The sequence below is a fragment of the Microcaecilia unicolor genome, chromosome 3 (genome assembly GCF_901765095.1).
Source record: "Microcaecilia unicolor chromosome 3, aMicUni1.1, whole genome shotgun sequence".
Taxonomy (NCBI): domain Eukaryota; kingdom Metazoa; phylum Chordata; class Amphibia; order Gymnophiona; family Siphonopidae; genus Microcaecilia; species Microcaecilia unicolor.
In genome coordinates this window covers 527,786,255-527,804,741 of record NC_044033.1, presented here as the reverse complement: position 1 = coordinate 527,804,741, position 18,487 = coordinate 527,786,255, and the positions used below count along the sequence as shown (strand labels likewise).

Below are 18,487 nucleotides of genomic sequence, written 5' to 3'. Positions count from 1 at the left end.
ATATATATGGGTTGAGGTTATGGTTTGATAGGAGTTTTGCTAAAGGGATCATCATTAGGTTGAATATAGTTGGTGTGAGAGGTGATCCTTGTGGGACTCCACATTCAGGTGTCCATGTCTTGGACGTGGTTGAATTTGATGTGACTTGATACGAACGCAGGGTTAGGAACCCCTTGAACCAGTTCAGGACATTTCCTCCGATGCCAAAGTATTCAAGTATGTGTAGTAGGATTCCATGGTCAACCATGTCGAAGGCGCTTGACATGTCAAATTGTAGGAGGAGTATATTGTTGCCAGTTGCAATTATTTGTTTGAATTTGGTCATAAGGGTGACTAATACTGTTTCTGTGCTATGATTCGAACGGAATCCTGATTGGGCATCATGCAGTATTGAATGTTTGTCTAGATAGTTTGTGAGTTGTTTAGTTACCATACCTTCGGTTATCTTGGTTATTAGTGGTATGGATGCTATTGGCCTGTAGTTGGTTATTTCGCTCGTGTTTTTCTTTGTATCTTTAGGAATTGGGGTGAATAAGATTTTTCCTTTTTCTTTTGGGAAGAGTCCATTTTGTAGTGTGTAGTTTATATGGTTTGTTAGGTCTATTATGAATTGTTGAGGAGCAGATTTCATGAGGCTATTTGGACATATGTCTAGTTTGCAGTTGGATTTGGCATATCTTTTGAGAGTTTTAGAGATGAGGTCTTCTGACAGTAGTTCAAATTCGGTCCAGGTTCTGTCTGCTGGGTGTGTTCCTTCTTCTGGATCTAGACAGTCTAGAAGAGTGGTGTTTACTGTAGGGCTAGCGGGTATTTTGTGTCGTAATAGTATAATTTTCTCCTTGAAGTATGTCGCAAGGTTGTCGACACTTGGTATATCTTTGCCGTTGGTTGTATCTGGTGTGGTGTCTAACAGTTTGTTCACGATGTCCTTGGGGGGATTATTCTGCGCGGGTCCCAGAGCCCAATGGGCTCTCTCTAACTTTACACTGTCCGGGGCAATGAGTGCCTCTGATGTAGAAAGCAGTGCTGGGGAAAATAGCGGAAACTGTTGTAAAGAGCCGTGCCAACCTGACCTGGAGTGACAAGGTAAGATTTAGCTACATTGGAGGAAAATTGATAGATCCCCCCCAGCATGAATGACACTCGCCCTCGTTCCCGTCACCCAGATCCCTTTTGAACAAGACCTAACCAAAATCAAAAACTCGATCAAAATAGGACTGAATACGATGGAGTCCTGGGCATCTGCCTTCAAACTAAAACTAAACACTCAACTTCTCGTAATAACATCACCATATTGTGACATTGCAATCTCCAGCATCACCATAGAAGGTACTTCATATTCCATCTCGGACTACCTCAAGGTCCCAGGAGTGATACTGGTCCAAGAACTGTCTTTTGAAAAACAAGCAGAAAATGTAATGTCAAAAATGTTCCACACAATGTGGAAACTGAGGAGACTTAGTCGAAGTGAGGCATTACTATGCTTTGAATTACTAGGTGAAAATTATCAGCAGTCAAGTATTCCTTCAGCCTTTGCAAGTAGCAAAGATGATTAGCACCATCTTTTCCAAACCAAGACTTGTACAGTTTCATATTCAGTGATGAATCTTTCATAACACCCAGGGATCACATTTTCTTGTTGAGCATAATTTTGATATCGTCTGTATGGCATCTGGAACATTAATTGGGACCAAGCCGGATAAGACAATGGCCTGTGTTTTTGCCATATTTAATCTAAGTTGGTTTGCTTCCATCTAGTGCTTAATCATCCTGAGTTTTAAGCTTAGTAGCTGGATATTTTCATTTATTGAATTCTTGATCTTAAAGAGGAATTGTATAAATACGGTACTTGACGCCTAAGTCCTTGAGAAGTGTGCACAGTGGAAGGAGGAAAATGTTGAACAGAATTGCAGGTAGATCTGACCCTTGGGAGGACCCCAGTGGTCAAACTAATCATCTCAGATATGTCTTTCCCCTGCACCACACAGTAGTGTCAGCTTTCCGAAAATGAGGAAAACCATTTTCCTACTGTTCCAGCAATCTTTGCAGCAGAATCGTGTGGTTGATAGAGTCAAAGGCACTTGAGATGTCTAATGAGACTAGGAGAAAGGATTCTTCTTTATCGAAACCTGTCCTGATGAGATCACACATAGAAAGCATTAGTGTTTCGGTATCATGTTCACTCCCGAAACCAAATTGAAATTGGTCCAGTAACTGATATTCATCCTTAAAGTAAGCTAGCTGAGATATATATCTGCACTTGGTCCCTCGGCTACATAGTAAGCTGTATTGTAAGTAAAGCATTAACGTCATATCTGTGCTATTTGAATGTTGTATTGTGTTGCTTATTAGGTGTTTAATTGGTATTATGCTGAGATCGTATTATATCTGTTACATAAATGTTCTTCCTTGCTGTCTGTTATGGTATTGTTTGTATTATACTGACATTAATCATATTTCTGTTATATGATTGTTACTGCAGTGCTGTTAAATATGTATATTTCTGATAGCGTTTCATGTTAGTCCTGTTAGATTTCAATTTGCCATTTCCAAGTTTATTAACTGCTAAAACAGCATTTGTTAACAAAGGCTGGTTTTGAATTATGATTGCAAAGACCGTAAGAATCACTGTTTCGTTGCCTTTTTAATGTTTTCTGTGGTCTGATTTTATGTGAAATATATTTTATGATGTATGTTATTTTATACTCTGCTTTGGACAAGAGCAGATTATAAATTGAAATCAATGAAATGAAATATTTGGTCATTTTACTATTATGCTGTTAACAAAAATTGTAGGTTTTATTAAACTGTACCTGCTGTACACCACCTTGGGCGAATCTCTTCATAAATCCCAATAAATAAATGAAAATTAAAAAAAAAAAGTGGCTTTGGTGCACAATTTGGCCATTAAAGAATTACTGGTTTAGCACTCACTTTTTCTGTATCAGAGCTGGTACCTATATGGAATTGCCCCCATGACTTTATCTGGATAATGCTGAAGATTAATACTCTCTGAATAGCTTGTATCTTCTGCCCCTTCCCCTGCCTCTTCCAGAACACTTACCAGCTCTACTCCTTTTGGCTGCACATCTAGATTTGAGTTTCATTTTCATTGGAGCTGCACGCATAAAACTAGGTACATTCTCTGGGGTACACCTACAGTAGTTTTACATGAGCAGAAAATGGGCATGGCAGTGGTGTTCCAGGGCATGGCCCACTATGTGTCAAAACTGTCAGGAATGGTGAGCCCTTGGACCAAAGCTGGAGCTTTGGCAGACAAATCACCTGGGATGGCGAAGGCAGGAATCAGAACAGACTGTACTAGGATAAACTAACAGACTCAACAAGGCAGGACAGAGGTAACTAAACACAATGGACAACACAAGAACCGGATCCAGACGAGGCAGGGAAAAGAAGGCAAGGGCCAGAACTGGAACCCAGACAGGACAAGGCAAGACTCGGAACTAGATAAAACTGGGACTGGGACCCAGAAATGCAAGACAAGGCAAAACACGGAAGTAGATTAAAACTGGGTCCAGAAAAGGGCAAGGCAAGGACTGGATTTGGACAGGACTAGACTGAAAGAGACAAGACAAAGCACAACTAAACAGGCAAGACAGGGTAGGAGCTAGGCAACAAGAATAACAGAAGCAAGACAAACAAGGCAGGGACAGGATTCAGGATTCTCGAACAGGCTTAGCTGGAACAGGATTCTCGAACAGGCTTAGCTGGAACAGGATTCAGGGATTCTCGAACAGGCTTGGCTGGAACAGGATTCAGGATTATCAAACAGGCTTGGCTGGAACAGGATTCAGGATTCTCAGACAGGCTTGGCTGGAACAGGATTCAGGATTCTCAAACAGGCTTGGCTGGAACAGGATTCAGGATTCTCAAGCAGGCTTGGCTGGAACAGGATTCAGGATTCTCAAGCAGGCTTGACTGGAACCGGATTCAGGATTCTCAAGCAGGCTCGGCTGGAACCGGATTCTGGAACGGGCTCGGCTGGAACCGGATTCTGGAACGGGCTCGGCTTGGCTTAACTGGAACAGGATACTGAAAGGGACTTGGCTTAGCAGGGAACTGGGACAGAACTAGCTCAAACATAGAGCAGGAGCAGAATCTGGCTCAAACACACACAGGAACAGAACTTGGCAGAAAGAGAGCTCAAGAGCCAGGAAGCAAACATGGCAGGCAAAGGATTAAGCAGACTAAAGGAAGACAAACAAAGAAGCAATGTGCTTACCAGCACCCACAGCTGGATAGCAGTGAAGTAATCAGATATGATGCTGGCTTCTACAGACTCAGAATAAAGACAAGAACCACACACACAGGAAACAGAACAGGGAATACAGAAACAGAGGTTGGCTTAAACACAGAGCTTAACGATAGCAAGAGTCAAAAGCACGGCTAGACTAAAAGCAGGAGCGAAGGGTAGAGTTAAACAGATACAGACACCAAGGGCAGGGTGTGGCTCTCAGGATCAAGGTACAAAAGCAAATACACAGAAACAAAACAAGCATTGAAACACAAAACTCTAAGAAACACAGAACAGACCTTCAGGAGCAAGATAGGAACAAAGCCAAGCAGGGAAATGCTCTAAACAGGTAACACAAGATTAAGAGACCTCTTGCAAAGGCCATGTAGGAAAGCTCCCTGGGTCCTTGTAAAGGAGTAGGCTGATGATGTCACAAGTAGGAAATGAAGCAGAAGCAGGGAGACCAAAGCTAGGCTTAGCTTCAGGGACACCAAAGCGAGGCTTGGCTACTAGGAAGAACAACAACAGGAAATGAAGCAGAAGTAGGGAGACCAAAGTGAGGCTTGGCTTACAGGAAGAAAAACAATAGGGAAAAAGGCAGACCGGAGAGGTCACAGCTAGATACAGGAAACAGTAGGTCTGAACATAAGGGCACGGCCACAATCGTGACACTATGCACCTACTCTAGACGCATATATGCGGATACTGATTATTTATACATCTAGCATATATGTTTGGGTTGGATGTGCCAGAACCAGGTCTGACCTGGTATGATATTTAGGCACTCAGTTTCTGTGCCTGTATGTCTAGACTGGATATATAGGTGTATGAGTAAATTAGGCGCATATTTCAGCGATGCACACTAGAGGCTGGATTCAATATATGGCGCTGAAAAAAATCAGTTCTGATTGGTATTCTGTAAAGGATTCTTAGGGATGGGTGTCCTTTATAGACGAGCACGTAGCCCCAGAATCCGCACCCAACTTTGGCCGCACGGACTTAAACCAGCTGAAACCAGGTATAAATCCCAGTGCACAAGTTGGGTGTGGATCCCCTGAGTTTTATAACACTGTGTTCATTTGAAGAGAACACCCCTGACCCACCAGTGTCTCTCCCATCATTCCTCCCCTTTTCAGATCCACGCAGTAACATTTAGGTGTTATTCTATAACTGGGTATGTAAATATAGTTCCATGCTCATCTGCCATTTTTGGGCCGTTTTGGCACCTTTTGTTATAATGCTTTTAAATAGCATGTAACAGGTGCCATGTATAGAATTCCCTAGCATATGTGTGCAGTGCTGAAAAATGCGTCTAATCTAGGAGTACACCTCAGCCTTCTTAGCGTGCATCCCTGGACATTCTGTTTGAAAATTGACCTCCTAGATGGCCGTCCAAAAGTTATGCATTGGGCAGCCTTGAATGTTCAGTCCTGACAGTTCACACGGTTAATATTGAAGTTAACTGCTTTGGTTGTAAAAGGTACTTGCAAATCTCAATGCAGGAACAGCAGGAATAAATTTAAGCAGATCAGGTAGCCATTTAAAGTTAAGGTGACATTAGGAGTTGTCCACACACCAAATGCGAGGTTGCAGGAGACGCAATTTAGGATCCTGCACGATACTTACATCTCAAAAAGCAAGGGGAAGGCTATGGCACTTTGGGATACAGATGTGTGTGATAAATGTGCTTTGGGAAAGGGCACAACGGTGCATCACTTCTTAGAGTGTAGTAAATTTCACCCTTTCTGGACTGATGTTTTGGATTTGATTGAAGTGATGGTGGGCACTAAGTGTGAATGGTCATATGCAACCCTATTATTGGGTTTCGATAACGCGCTAGATGCTCAGGGACTGTTGGAGCATCAACAGCGATTTGTGCTCGTAGCATTGATGCTGGCACGAAAGACAATTCATCATTGGGTGGGGAAAGATCCCCCGTCTTCGACTGAGTGAAAAGCTAGTATGATCCAGATGGCCTCATGGGAGCTCCACCACACATTTCACCCCCCGGGACGTTCATTTTCACGGTACATGGACATTTGGAAACTGGCACAGAATTATTTACAAGGGCAGCCATCGCCCATCCCAATGAGCAAGGAAGGGTGAGGGGGGGAGGGGTACAGTAGAAAAATGAATGGCTCATGTACAAGTCAGTTCATTCATGTTATTGTACCAATGTTATCTTTGTAGTATTGTTTGCTGTACTGCTTGAACTTGGTGGGCACTTTAGTATTGTTCGTTTATGTGTGCCGTTCTCCAATAAAGGTATTAAAAAAAAAAAGTATCCACATTTGAACACATTCTTCCACTGAAAATCTGTATAAATTTAAGTGAATCATACTTGTTTAAATTGAAGTGTTGGCCATTTAGCTGAATATTGTGCCCAATAACAATAAAAGAACAAAATTGAAATAGCTAAAAACATTTAATTAATTTAAATGTTATAGATACAAAATTTAAAAAAAATAAGGAAATTTGTAGGAAGTCATATACATCTTAAATACTGTATTTTCACAAATATACTGCACCTACAAAAATAATATGCACCTATATTTAACGTGCACGAAATCAATAGTAATGCAAAATAACCTTGGTATAGTGCGCCCACGTATATACTGCGCTATATAACACAAATCAAACCCTTCTTACACTCCCTATGTAGATTTGAACTGTCCTATAGGATATATAATTATGCCAGGAATGAAGCGCAAGTCCTACACTGCTGACTTCAATCAGAAAGTCGTCGTGAGAGCAGAATCAAGAGAGCAGCAGTGAGAGAGTTTGAGGTTGGTGAGTCATCCATTTGCGAAAGGAGATAAAACACCTCGAGAACCTGACCCCCTCCCCCCCGAAAACACGCACATTGTGGGCAGAAACCGAAATGGCCTCAACTAGGAAATGACTTGAGAGAGTGGGTCTTAGCTTGATTTTGTTCCCTTTAAGAAATCGCTGCTGTCGCAATTCAAATTAAAGCGGTGTCTGTCAAAGAGGCATCACGGATTTCAAAGCGGGCTTCACCTGGATTTTGAGATTCATGAAATGAAATGGACTTTCAGTGAGAATGAGAGCCGCTGTAAGCCAGCGACTTCCATAAGACTGGGAGCGAAAGTTGATTGACTTCTGTGAATTTGTCTCCGAAGAAATCTCTGAACTCGGTTTCTCTGCAATGTACATTATTAACATGGACAGAGTTTCAGTGTCTTTCGACATCTCACCCACCAGGACAGTGGCTGCTTCAGGTATGAAAACTGTAGCCATTGCAAACACAGGACATGAGAGGGCTTGCTTCACTGTTGTCCTCGGATGCACTGCAACTTGGGTGAAATTAAAGCCAGTGTGGTTGTCCATTGCAATAAGAAGGGATGGATGAACTGTGACCTATGAAAGTATGAATAGATCAATGTTATAGGGCCAGGCAAGGGGGATTCTTTTCAAAGAAATCCTTACTAATTTTCGAAGCCATGGCTACACACAAAGGAAAAAGCTTTCAAAATTATATAAACTCCATTGGTGTCCACATAGCTGTTATTCCTGCTGGTCTTACATGCAAGCTACAGCTACTAGATATAACAGTTAACCATCTCAAGACGTTCATGAGAGTGGGACGAAAGGATGCGGTTTGGGATTCATGAATTTACACCATCGGTACTGAAGCAGGCAACGTTTTCGGAAGTCTGCAAGTGGGTGGCTTCTGCCTGGGGCAAAATAACAAAATAAATATACTGGACAAAATTTCAGCAAAAAAACTGAACTGTAACGTCAAAAATAAGCTGAACTCTCTTCAACACTTAGTCAGTGTGCAGTGTGGTATCCATTCTTTTTATCTTTTTTATCTTTTTTTCTTATTTTCAAACCAATTAATTCAAAATGGAGAAAAAGACCTCAGCAGTCCCTGCATGGCGATACTGTGCTCAATGCGCTCAAACGCCAGCATTCATTGGGCTCCATTATAATTACTGGTCTTAAAAAACTCCACTTGTATATAATATATATAATAAAATATAAGTATAATATTCAATTGTGATCTTTCATTCCTCTAGTAATGATATTATACATATTACTTAATGTTACTTAGCTTTTAATCTTGCCCTACAGGGCTCTCCGTTTCGCTATATAATATAAGCTTCCTCAGGGGACCAAGCAACAATTGGCAAATCACGATACCTTACAAAATGGTGTCTCTTACTCCTATGACACCGGCAAAATAACACCAGAAACCATCTGCAGTGGGTTCAGAAAAGCTGGGAATTATGTACAAACACAAAGCTATGCATTCGAGTACCGATGGCAAAAGTGAAGATATAGCAGAAGCAGTGACAATGATATCCCTTCAGAACATCTACAGGCAGTTCTTAGATATTTCAACAATGATAGCAATGAGCGAACGGACTTTGAGAAGAGTTTGAGAAGCTGGCTGATGATGCTTGGACTGGAATAGAGAGTTGCATGGGGTCAGAAATCCAACCTATCCCCACCAGAATCTAACCCTTTCCCGTGAGTAACTCCTCCGTCCCAACCCATCCCCGTGAGTAATCTCCTCTGTCCCCATAAAAAAAGGAAGTATGTATTTCTGAATGTTAATTAGTTTTTATTGCATTTTAATGAAATACAAAACAGAAACATCCACCAAGTAAGAGGACAAAAACCAGTCAGGAATATTGGGCAGTTATTTCTTTAGTCCGTTCAGAAACAGAAGTCCATCCATAATTTGTAGTCCTAGCTGTGATCGTCTACCCTCAAGAACGTGCCCAGTCAATGAAAATGACCATTCGGAGGATGTGCTGGCAGCAGGCAGTCCAGGGACTCAACTCCAGAAAGACTTTTCCACTTAGTTAATTTTGACTCCCAGTAAGACAAGATGTCATGTAATTTCGTCAGTGGTAGTCATGTATGCATCCACCTGAGAAAAAGCAGATGGTATTGTTTCGAATGTGAAGGTATGTTGTACAAGTAATATTGCCATTACAAATAGATATAACATATTGAAATAGCTAACAAAAGAAAATATATTCATACCTCAGATATATTTGAAGAAGAAGAATAGAGATCGCTCAAGAAATTTTCCACTAGTTTCATCTTATTGGGTTGCTGTAAGACAGGGTCATCTGGAATGTCTGCTGCTGGCAGTCTATCTACCATCTCTTTCAAGTTGTACAGTGCCTGTGCATATTCAGTTGGTGCTAATGTTCCAAAGTTGTTTTTAAACCGTGGATCCAGCAAAGCAGTGGTACAATGCAACTGATGAATTGTGAAGTATTATTCAGCATGTTAAGTAGATGTTTTTTTAGTTGTGAGATGATGGTACTGTGAGAAGCCTTTTCAGTGAAGTGTTTGCAGCTTTATTTTGGTAGCTATCACCAGATGCAATGAAGGGCTTTTCTCAGTAGAAAGGTATTTTGTGGCCACTTTAACTGGTTCCAAAACTTGAATGACGTCAGCCAATAAGTCTTCATTGATATGAGCCAGCAAATGAAAAAAATTTCTATTAAAACCTGGCTCAGCACTTAGTGTATGGAGATCTAAAAAATTTGTTGCCACTGATTTCGGTGCTAACAGCCCACTGTTCCGTCATGTTACTACACATTGTTTAAGTGTTGTTACCAGCTTATTGTTAATTTTGGGTTTTTTTTCCAATGTCACTAATTCTTTTGAAGTGTCAATAATTTGGCAACCTCAGGTGGCAAACCAGTGCCATACGAACTTGTCTGCTGTAGTCCACGTGACAAAACAAAATTTAGATTATGACATGAATGTCCAATCCACATGTTTCATATTACTGGAATTGTCTGTAGCGAACACATTGTCTTGATGTTGTACACAAAACTCATTCAGAATTGACTTCACTGTCAGTTTTATATTTTCTAAGGTATGATTTTTGTCCAGTAATCGATAGCTAAGATACAGCTGTGGTTGCTTTGTTTGTGTATCCAGAGGTCAGTTGTCACGCCGAACTGCAGCATTAAAGTTAGATTGTTGATGAGTGTGATCTCTTTCTCCACAACACCATCAAGATGATGAGACACAGTTGACCATGACTTGGTCCAGGTCAACGTTCCCATATTTAGCACCAATGGAGATGAGCTCTGATGCTAAATTCCTGAATCCGTCCCCTTCAACAATAGAAAAAGGCCTCACATCTGTTGCACACATGGCGACCACAATGTCTGCCACTTCAGGTATGATGCTCGCAGGTACTTTGTTGGTATTACTTGATAGAGAAAAGCCTGGCATAGCTGTAATCTTTGTTGTTGGCATACAGTTTGCTCAGTAGTCCTTGTGAGCTCATAAGCCATTGATGCCATCACGTGATCGCCAAGAGAGAATTATTTTGCATCTCGAGCAAAGCACAAAAGGCACTTATTTGGTATCAACCAATACCGATTTAAAGACATTCCATACTTCACTCTTACCCTTACTTTTTGTATATGAAACACGGTCGCTGTTTGAATCAAGCTGATCGAGAGAAACAACACAACCACTTCCCAGTTCCCACCATGAGAGGAAAAAACTGTCTATGCATATAAAAAAATAAAAGTAGTCAGCTGAGCGGACTCACCTCTGTGCAGTTCTCTTCTGCAGGTTCAGGATGACTCAGTAACTACTCACTGCCCCTTCTCCTCTGGTCTGGCTTTGGTGCCACAGCTGCTCCACGTCTGCTGCCTCTGAGCGGAGTCCTCTCCTGCACAGCTCATGCCTCATGCTGCCTCCCTCTCTCTTCCTTGCCACAGCCGCTCAGCTCCTGCTTCCTCTGAGCGGTGTCCTCTCCTCCTGCAGTGCTCAGCTCGTGCCTCGTGCTGCCTCCATCCTCCTCACGCCTCTCTTCCTACAGTGCTGCTGCTGTGCAGACCATGTGCTCGCTCCTCGCCTTAGCTGCTTCCTCCTTATCCACCAGCACCTCGAGCAGAGAGTCCTCTAAGAGGTAGTGAGGTTCTCGTACCTAATCATTTTAAATTTGTAGAATTCAAAAGCAAATCCCATGGTGACAACGTCTAGGTTTAAATGGACTGGATTCTAGAGTCGCATGCCAGCCAGACCTCCTCCTTCGTGGTCGACGCACCCATGTGCGTGCACACACACTTCCTCTTTTTTGAGCCAAGGGGCAAACCAAGCATGATGGATTGCAGATGGAAGTGCGTTGTCACGATGGGCACAGACAGAACAGCAGAAAAGCTATGGGCTTAAACAAAGGTATGCCTGAACCCCGCAGGAACATCTTCCATCCCCACAGGAACCCTGCAGGTCTATTTCTGTTCCTGCAGTGCTCCCGCAAGCCCAGAGGGGATTCCTGCGGGATCCCTGCGAACCCCGTTCCTGTGCAGACCTCTAGACTGGAAATGGTCTATTCCAGATGACTTCACGCAATTTCTTCTGTAGAGACTTTATAACATTTGAACTGAAATACCCAGGCTTATATTCAATCAACCCTTGTTAAATTTAAATATTTATTAAATACATTGCATATTACAAGCTAAATAAACAGATCGCATATTAAAAGCAGGTCTAGCATGGGCCCAGAAATACCAGACAGCTATCTTGCACTTTGCAAAAAAGGTTTATAATGTGCGCATTATTGTGGTAAAAGCATATCTGAAAACTTTAGAACGTCAGAGAACATTGGGAAGACAGGTCAGGTTTAAAAATACTCGGTGACATCGGTTTGAAAGGGGTAATGCAGAAGTAGTGAATTTGTCTGTCTGGGGGTTTATGGTTTGAAATAGTTTCTTTTGTGTTTCAGGGGAGCGGCCTTTCAAATGTACGGAATGTGGGAAAGGATTTTCCCAGAAGCATTCTCTGCAGGTCCATGAGCGGATACACACAGGGGAGCGACCCTACACCTGCACTGTGTGCAGCAAGGCCCTGACAACCAAACATTCTCTCCTGGAGCACATGAGCCTGCACGCAGGTAACGGGCACAGTCCGTGATGTAAGAGTGTGCATGATAAGTATTGCCATACTGGGAAAGACCAAAGGTCCATCGAGCCCAGCATCCTGTTTCCAACAGTGGCCAATCCAGATCACAAATACCTAGCAAGATCCCAAAAATGTACAAAACATTTTATACTGCTTAGTATATGATAGTAGGATTAGATGGCATACAGGGTATAGTGCAACGAGCATCTACTAGTGCTATAATCATGGGAAGGAGGAAGAATAGTGTTTAAAATGCTTCATAGCGCCATTGTTTCAGATACTAAGGTCCAGTTGTGTTACGTTGCTCTCTGCAGCCTCTTCTCACTGCCTTAAAACACCAAGAATTGGAGGTTACTTCCTACCCTACCAACTCCTCAGCAGATATGGATACTTTTCCAGAAAAGTCTTCATCTCTTGGCTTTCCATTTTATAGTAGTACCCAGGATGCCAGGATGAAAATACAAACAAAATGAAATGTTTGCAGCACTGTACTGTAAGATAGTTTTAAACGTGTTACCTTTCCTGTCTTTTGAGAATTGTTTAATCTTTGTGACAACCACAACTTTCCCACCCCCTGATTTAGATTTAGGAATTGTTTTCTTCCATGGTGATTTCAGCATTGCAATTCTGGATTCACAGTGAATCCCTGTGGGGATGTAGCTGCCTCGGTGGTCTAATTAGAAAAGGTTCAAAGAAGAGCGACCAAAATGATAAAGGAGATGGAACTCCTCTCATATGAAGAAAGGCTTAAGAGTTTAGGGCTCTTCAGCTTGGAAAAGATGGATAAGGGGAGATATGTTGAGGTCTACAAAATCCTGAGTGGTGTAGAACAAGTGGAAGTAAATCGATTTTTTTATACTCGTTCCAAAAGTACAAAGACTAGGGGACACTCAAGGAAGTTACATGAAAATACTTTTAAAACAAATAGGAGGAAATACTTTTCTCACTCAACGAAATAGTTAAGCTCTGGAACTCTTTGCCAGAGGATGTGGTAACAGCGGCTAGTGTATCTGGGTTTAAAAAAGGTTTGGACAAATTCCTGGAGGAAAAGTCCATAGTCTGCTATTGAGACAGACATGGGAAGCAACTGCTTGCCCTGGGATTTGTAGTATGAAGTGCTGCCACGATTTGGGTTTCTGCTTGTGACCTGGCTTGGCCACTGTTTGGAAAACAGGATACAGGGCTAGATGGACCATTGGTCCAACCCAGTATGGCTACTCTTATGTTGTTAATGCCACACCAGCAAAACTTCTCCTTTCTCTTGCAGGTAAGAAGGATTTCACATGCGACAAGTGTGGGAAATTTTTCAGTCAGAGAAGACAACTGAAGAGCCATTACCGAGTGCACACAGGTACATCTTGTCTCTCATATGCTCTTCTACCACAAGTGCAGATTGGGAAAATGTGGTCATTTTTAGGGGATTGTCTTTCTGAGCAATCAGTAAGTAAAAATGACAGGAACAAAACTGGGGAAGAAATTCTCTAGGGCAGCAAGGATGATCCTGGGGGAATCTTGTTGGATGAGTGTGACACGATTGCTACAGTGTTCGGTGGTTGTGTCTGCAAGTAGGGTGTAGTTCAAAATATCGGTGCTTGAGAAGGTTAACCCAGCTGTTTAGCAAGTAGGTTACAAAGTAGGATCCAGTGAGGGATTCGAGATCAAGACACAACCTTCTGTTACAAATACCTTCTTGGATTGAGGTTAGGCTGTGAAGTAGGATGTTGGCTGTTGTGACACCAACATGGTGGAATAAGCTCCCTGAAGAAATTAGGGTGGGAGTAGAACATGGAAATCTTAAGGGGTAAGGGTAGTGGGATTTGATGTACTGTCTTTCTGTGATACAGTCAAAGTGGTTTACATTTTATTATATTCAGGTACTTTCTCTGTCCCTAGTAGACTCACAACCTAAGTATTGTACCTGGGACAATGGAGGGTTAAGTCACAGGAAGCTGCAGTGGGAATTGAGCCCAGTTCCCGAAGTTCTCAGCCCACTGCACTAACCACTAGGCTTCTACTCCAAGTTTAGAAAAATGATTGAAAACATGTCTGTTTCCTGGGGAGGAAAATGGATTGTGGGGTAAATAAGGTGGTCTGTGGGTTTGAATTGGTGGGTAATGAGGCTATTGGGTTTTGTGATAGTGGATGATCTGGTTTTATTTTTATTTTTTGAACATTTATGGTTTTATGTATAGTTGATTGTAAACATAGAAGAAACATAGAAACAGAGCAAAAATGTAGGCAGATAAAGACCATTGGGCTCATTTTCGAAAGAGAAGGACGTCCATCTTTCGACACAAATCGGAAGATGGACGTCTTTCTCCCAGGGACGTCCAAATCGGTATAATTGAAACCCGATTTACGACGTCTCCAACTGCACTCCGTCGCAAGGACGGCCAAAGTTGAAGGGGGCGTGTCGGAGGCGTAGCGAAGGCGGGACTTGGCATGCCTAACACTTGGACGTCCTTGACCCATAATCGAAAAAAACAAGGACGTCCCTGACGAACACTTGGACGTTTTCACACGGACGTGTTTTTATTACAACTAAGGCATAAAAAGGTGCCCAAAATGACCAGATGACCACCAGAAAGAATCGGGGATGACCTCCCGTTACTCCCCCAGTGATCACTAACACCCTCCCACCCTCAAAAAACATCTTTCAAAACATGTCGTGCCAGCCTCAGATGTCATACTCAGGTCCATGACAGTGCAAGCAGGTCCCGGGAGCAGTTTTAATGGGTACTGCAGTGCACTTCAGACAGGCGGACCCAGGCCCATACCCCCCCACACCTGTTACATTTGTGGAGGAAACAGCGAGCCCTCCAAAACCCACCACAAACCCACTGTACCCACATCTAGGTGCCCCCCTTCACCTGTAAGGGCTATGATAGTGTTGTACAGTTGTGTGTAGTGGGTTTTGGGGGGGCTCAGCACACAAGGTAAGGGAGCCATGTACCTGGGAGCAATTTATGAAGTCCACTGCAGTGCCCCCTAGGGTGCCCGGTTGGTGTCCTGGCATGTCAGGGGGACCAGTGCACTACAAATGCTGGCTCCTCCCACGCCCAAATGGCTTGCATTAGGACGTTTTAGACATGGACGTCTTTGGTTTCGAAAATCACCGAAAGTCAGAAATGTCCAAATCTAGGGACGTCCAAATTTAAGGATTTTTTTTTTTAATTTATAGAAGTCTTCATTGATCATTGTAAGAGCAATACAGAAATGACTCAACTTGACATTTTTCAATTATTCACACGTATACACCCCCAAACAAGGAGTTCTGCACATAGTAACACACCAACAAACTCACAATGCTATAACCATTACTATTTCTACTTCCAAATTTTTGTCCCAGTTTTACATATAGTTACCCCTGTACCCTGACAAATTTAAGGATTTTTAACATCTCTGGCGGTATTTTCAAAACGAAAGATGGATGTCCATTTTATTTGGAAAATACGAGTTTCCCCACCCCTGGATTTCGCCATTTTGCAAGGACGTCCAAATCGCAACTTGGACGTCCCTTTGGAAAATGCCCCTCTGTATGACCTATCCAGTCTGCCTATCCGTGCCATCTACTCTCCTTGTCATTCCCTTAGAGATCCTATGGACTTGTCCCACGCTCTCTTGAATTCAGATATTGTTTTTGTCTCGTCCACTTGCACCGGGAGGCCATTCTGTAACAAGTATTTCTTCAGGTTACTTGTGAGTCTACCCCCTTTTTGCCTTCATCCTATGCCCCCTCATTCCTGAGCTTCTTTTCAATTGAAAGAGACTCACCTCATGTGCATTTATGCCACATAGGTATTTAAATATCTCTTTCATATCTTCCCTCTTGTTGCGTTCTCGAGGGCCTTGGCATCCTGTCAGGTCCTCGAGGCAGGACTGGAGTTCGTGAGCCCTTGGGCCACTGCCGAGGAGCAGCGGCAGGCAAGACCACCTTGGAACTGGATACCCCAAAGAGCAGTACTGGAACTCTGGACTGGAGTAGTACAAGGCAGGCAGCTAGAACAGACGAAACAGGAACAGCTTCACCTGCACTTAGCCACCGTTCCTCCGGAGTTGAGCTCCAAAGTGCAGGTGGCCGGCAGGACTTGCAGGATAAGGCAGGAACTGAAGATCCAGAGGACCCACCCTGGGTCTGGGATACACGAGGGAGACCAGACTAGGAACTAAACACAGACAGTGTGCTGCTGCACAGCCACTAGCAAGACCCAGAAGACAGACCAAGGAACACAAGGTGTACAGAAGCCTAGCAGGAGCAAGGACTAGGGCAGCGTACACACTAGGCAGAACGGGGATCCGGGAATACTCACAGGGTAAACCCTCTAGCTAGGTGGAGACAGGATACAGGAATAACCACCCAGGAAATACACACTAGCTAGACAGATACAGGATTCAGGATATACAAGCAGGGTAGGCACACAGGCTAGGCAAGGCAGGACTTAGGGTAAAGAGAGCAAACCAGGAAGAACAGGCCAGGGGTCTTGGGCTGGCAGCAGAGCAAACAGAGTAACCAGGAATAACAGGCCAAGGGTCTTTGGTACAGACAGAGTAAGCCTGGAGCAGAGGCTTCACCCCAACACAGGGTAAGCCTGGAGCAGAGGCTTCACCCCAAACACAGGGTAAGCCAGGAACAGAGGCTTCACCCCAAACACAGGGTAAGCCAGGAAGGACCCGCAGTCCACAGACAGAAGCTTCACCCCAACTCAGGGTAAGCCAGGAAGGACCGCAGTCCACAGACAGTGGCAGGGAAAACCCCCCACGGAAGGACAACAGAGACACAGAAAGAATCTGGGCTGGAACCCAGAGAGAGGCTAAGCAGTAGTGCAGCAGACACTTAACTAACCTGACCTGGCCTAAGAGCATAACACTTATGCAAAGGCCCAGACTGCAAGCACAGCACTTCCTTATGAAGACTCTCACTGATGAGTCACCAGCAGTAGGACAGAAGCAGGAAGTACACTGACAACAAAGAGAGGCTTGACACACATAGGAAGTGAGCCCACAGGAAAGACAAGCAGGAGCCATCTTGGAAGCTGGCACAGAGCCGGTGGCAGCCATCTTAGATGCTGGCTCCCTAGAGAGACATAGCCCACACAGGTGAGGTCTAGTGAAGCAATCAGGTTCATGCTGGAAGCAGCCAGCACACCAGGACAGAGACAAGACTAACACAGACAGAAGCCAGCAGAGCTGCTGACCCCCAGAAAGGAGGTAAGGCTGAGGGTGGTCACGGCCACAGACGTGACACATCTCCTGCCTTTCTTCCAAACACTGCCCCATATCCCTTTTGATAAGTACATAAGTACATAAGTAGTGCCATACTGGGAAAGACCAAAGGTCCATCTAGCCCAGCATCCTGTCACCGACAGTGGCCAATTCAGGTCAAGGGCACCTGGCATGCTCCCCAAACGTAAAAACATTCCAGACAAGTTATACCTAAAAATGCGGAATTTTTCCAAGTCCATTTAATAGCGGTCTATGGACTTGTCCTTTAGGAATCTATCTAACCCCTTTTTAAACTCCGTCAAGCTAACCGCCCGTACCACGTTCTCCGGCAACGAATTCCAGAGTCTAATTACATGTTGGGTGAAGAAAAATTTTCTCCGATTCGTTTTAAATTTACCACACTGTAGTTTCAACTCATGCCCTCTAGTCCTATTATTTTTGGATAGCGTGAACAGTCGCTTCACATCCACCCGATCCATTCCACTCATTATTTTATACACTTCTATCATATCTCCCCTCAGCCGTCTCTTCTCCAAGCTGAAAAGCCCTAGCCTTCTCAGCCTCTCTTCATAGGAAAGTCGTCCCATCCCCACTATCATTTTCGTCGCCCTTCGCTGTACCTTTTCCAATTCTACTATATCTTTTTTGAGATACGGAGACCAGTACTGAACACAATACTCCAGGTGCGGTCGCACCATGGAGCGATACAACGGCATTATAACATCCGCACACCTGGACTCCATACCCTTCCTAATAACACCCAACATTCTATTCGCTTTCCTAGCCGCAGCAGCACACTGAGCAGAAGGTTTCAGCGTATCATCGACGACGACACCCAGATCCCTTTCTTGATCCGTAACTCCTAACGCGGACCACTGACTATTTTAGTAGCAGCCCTCTGGATCAACTCCATCCTGTTTATGTCTTTTTAAAAGTGCGATCTCCAGAATTGTACACATCACCTCAAGATCCTATCAAATTAAATCACCCACTGATATCTCATCCCCCTGGTCACCTGTCTTCGGAGTACCTCAAGGATCCCCTTTATCACCGATACTCTTCAATCTAATGATGATCCCACTAGCCAAAGCCCTATTC

General features: G+C 43.5%; 1 protein-coding gene and 1 long non-coding RNA gene across 2 annotated transcripts in view; one reads left to right on the top strand and one right to left on the bottom strand.

Annotated features, from left to right (window-relative positions):
* The window catches only part of LOC115467322 (zinc finger and BTB domain-containing protein 24-like), a 44,721-nt gene that overhangs the window by 8,724 nt on the left and 17,510 nt on the right, over positions 1-18,487 (top strand). The window contains exons 3-4 of the mRNA XM_030199193.1: positions 11,991-12,158; positions 13,434-13,517. Of these exons, the coding sequence (XP_030055053.1) occupies positions 11,991-12,158; positions 13,434-13,517 (252 nt within the window). The remainder of the gene's footprint in view (positions 1-11,990; positions 12,159-13,433; positions 13,518-18,487) is intronic.
* Positions 1-18,487, bottom strand: part of LOC115467326 — a 145,740-nt gene that overhangs the window by 114,580 nt on the left and 12,673 nt on the right. The gene's annotated exons all lie outside the window — the stretch shown is intronic.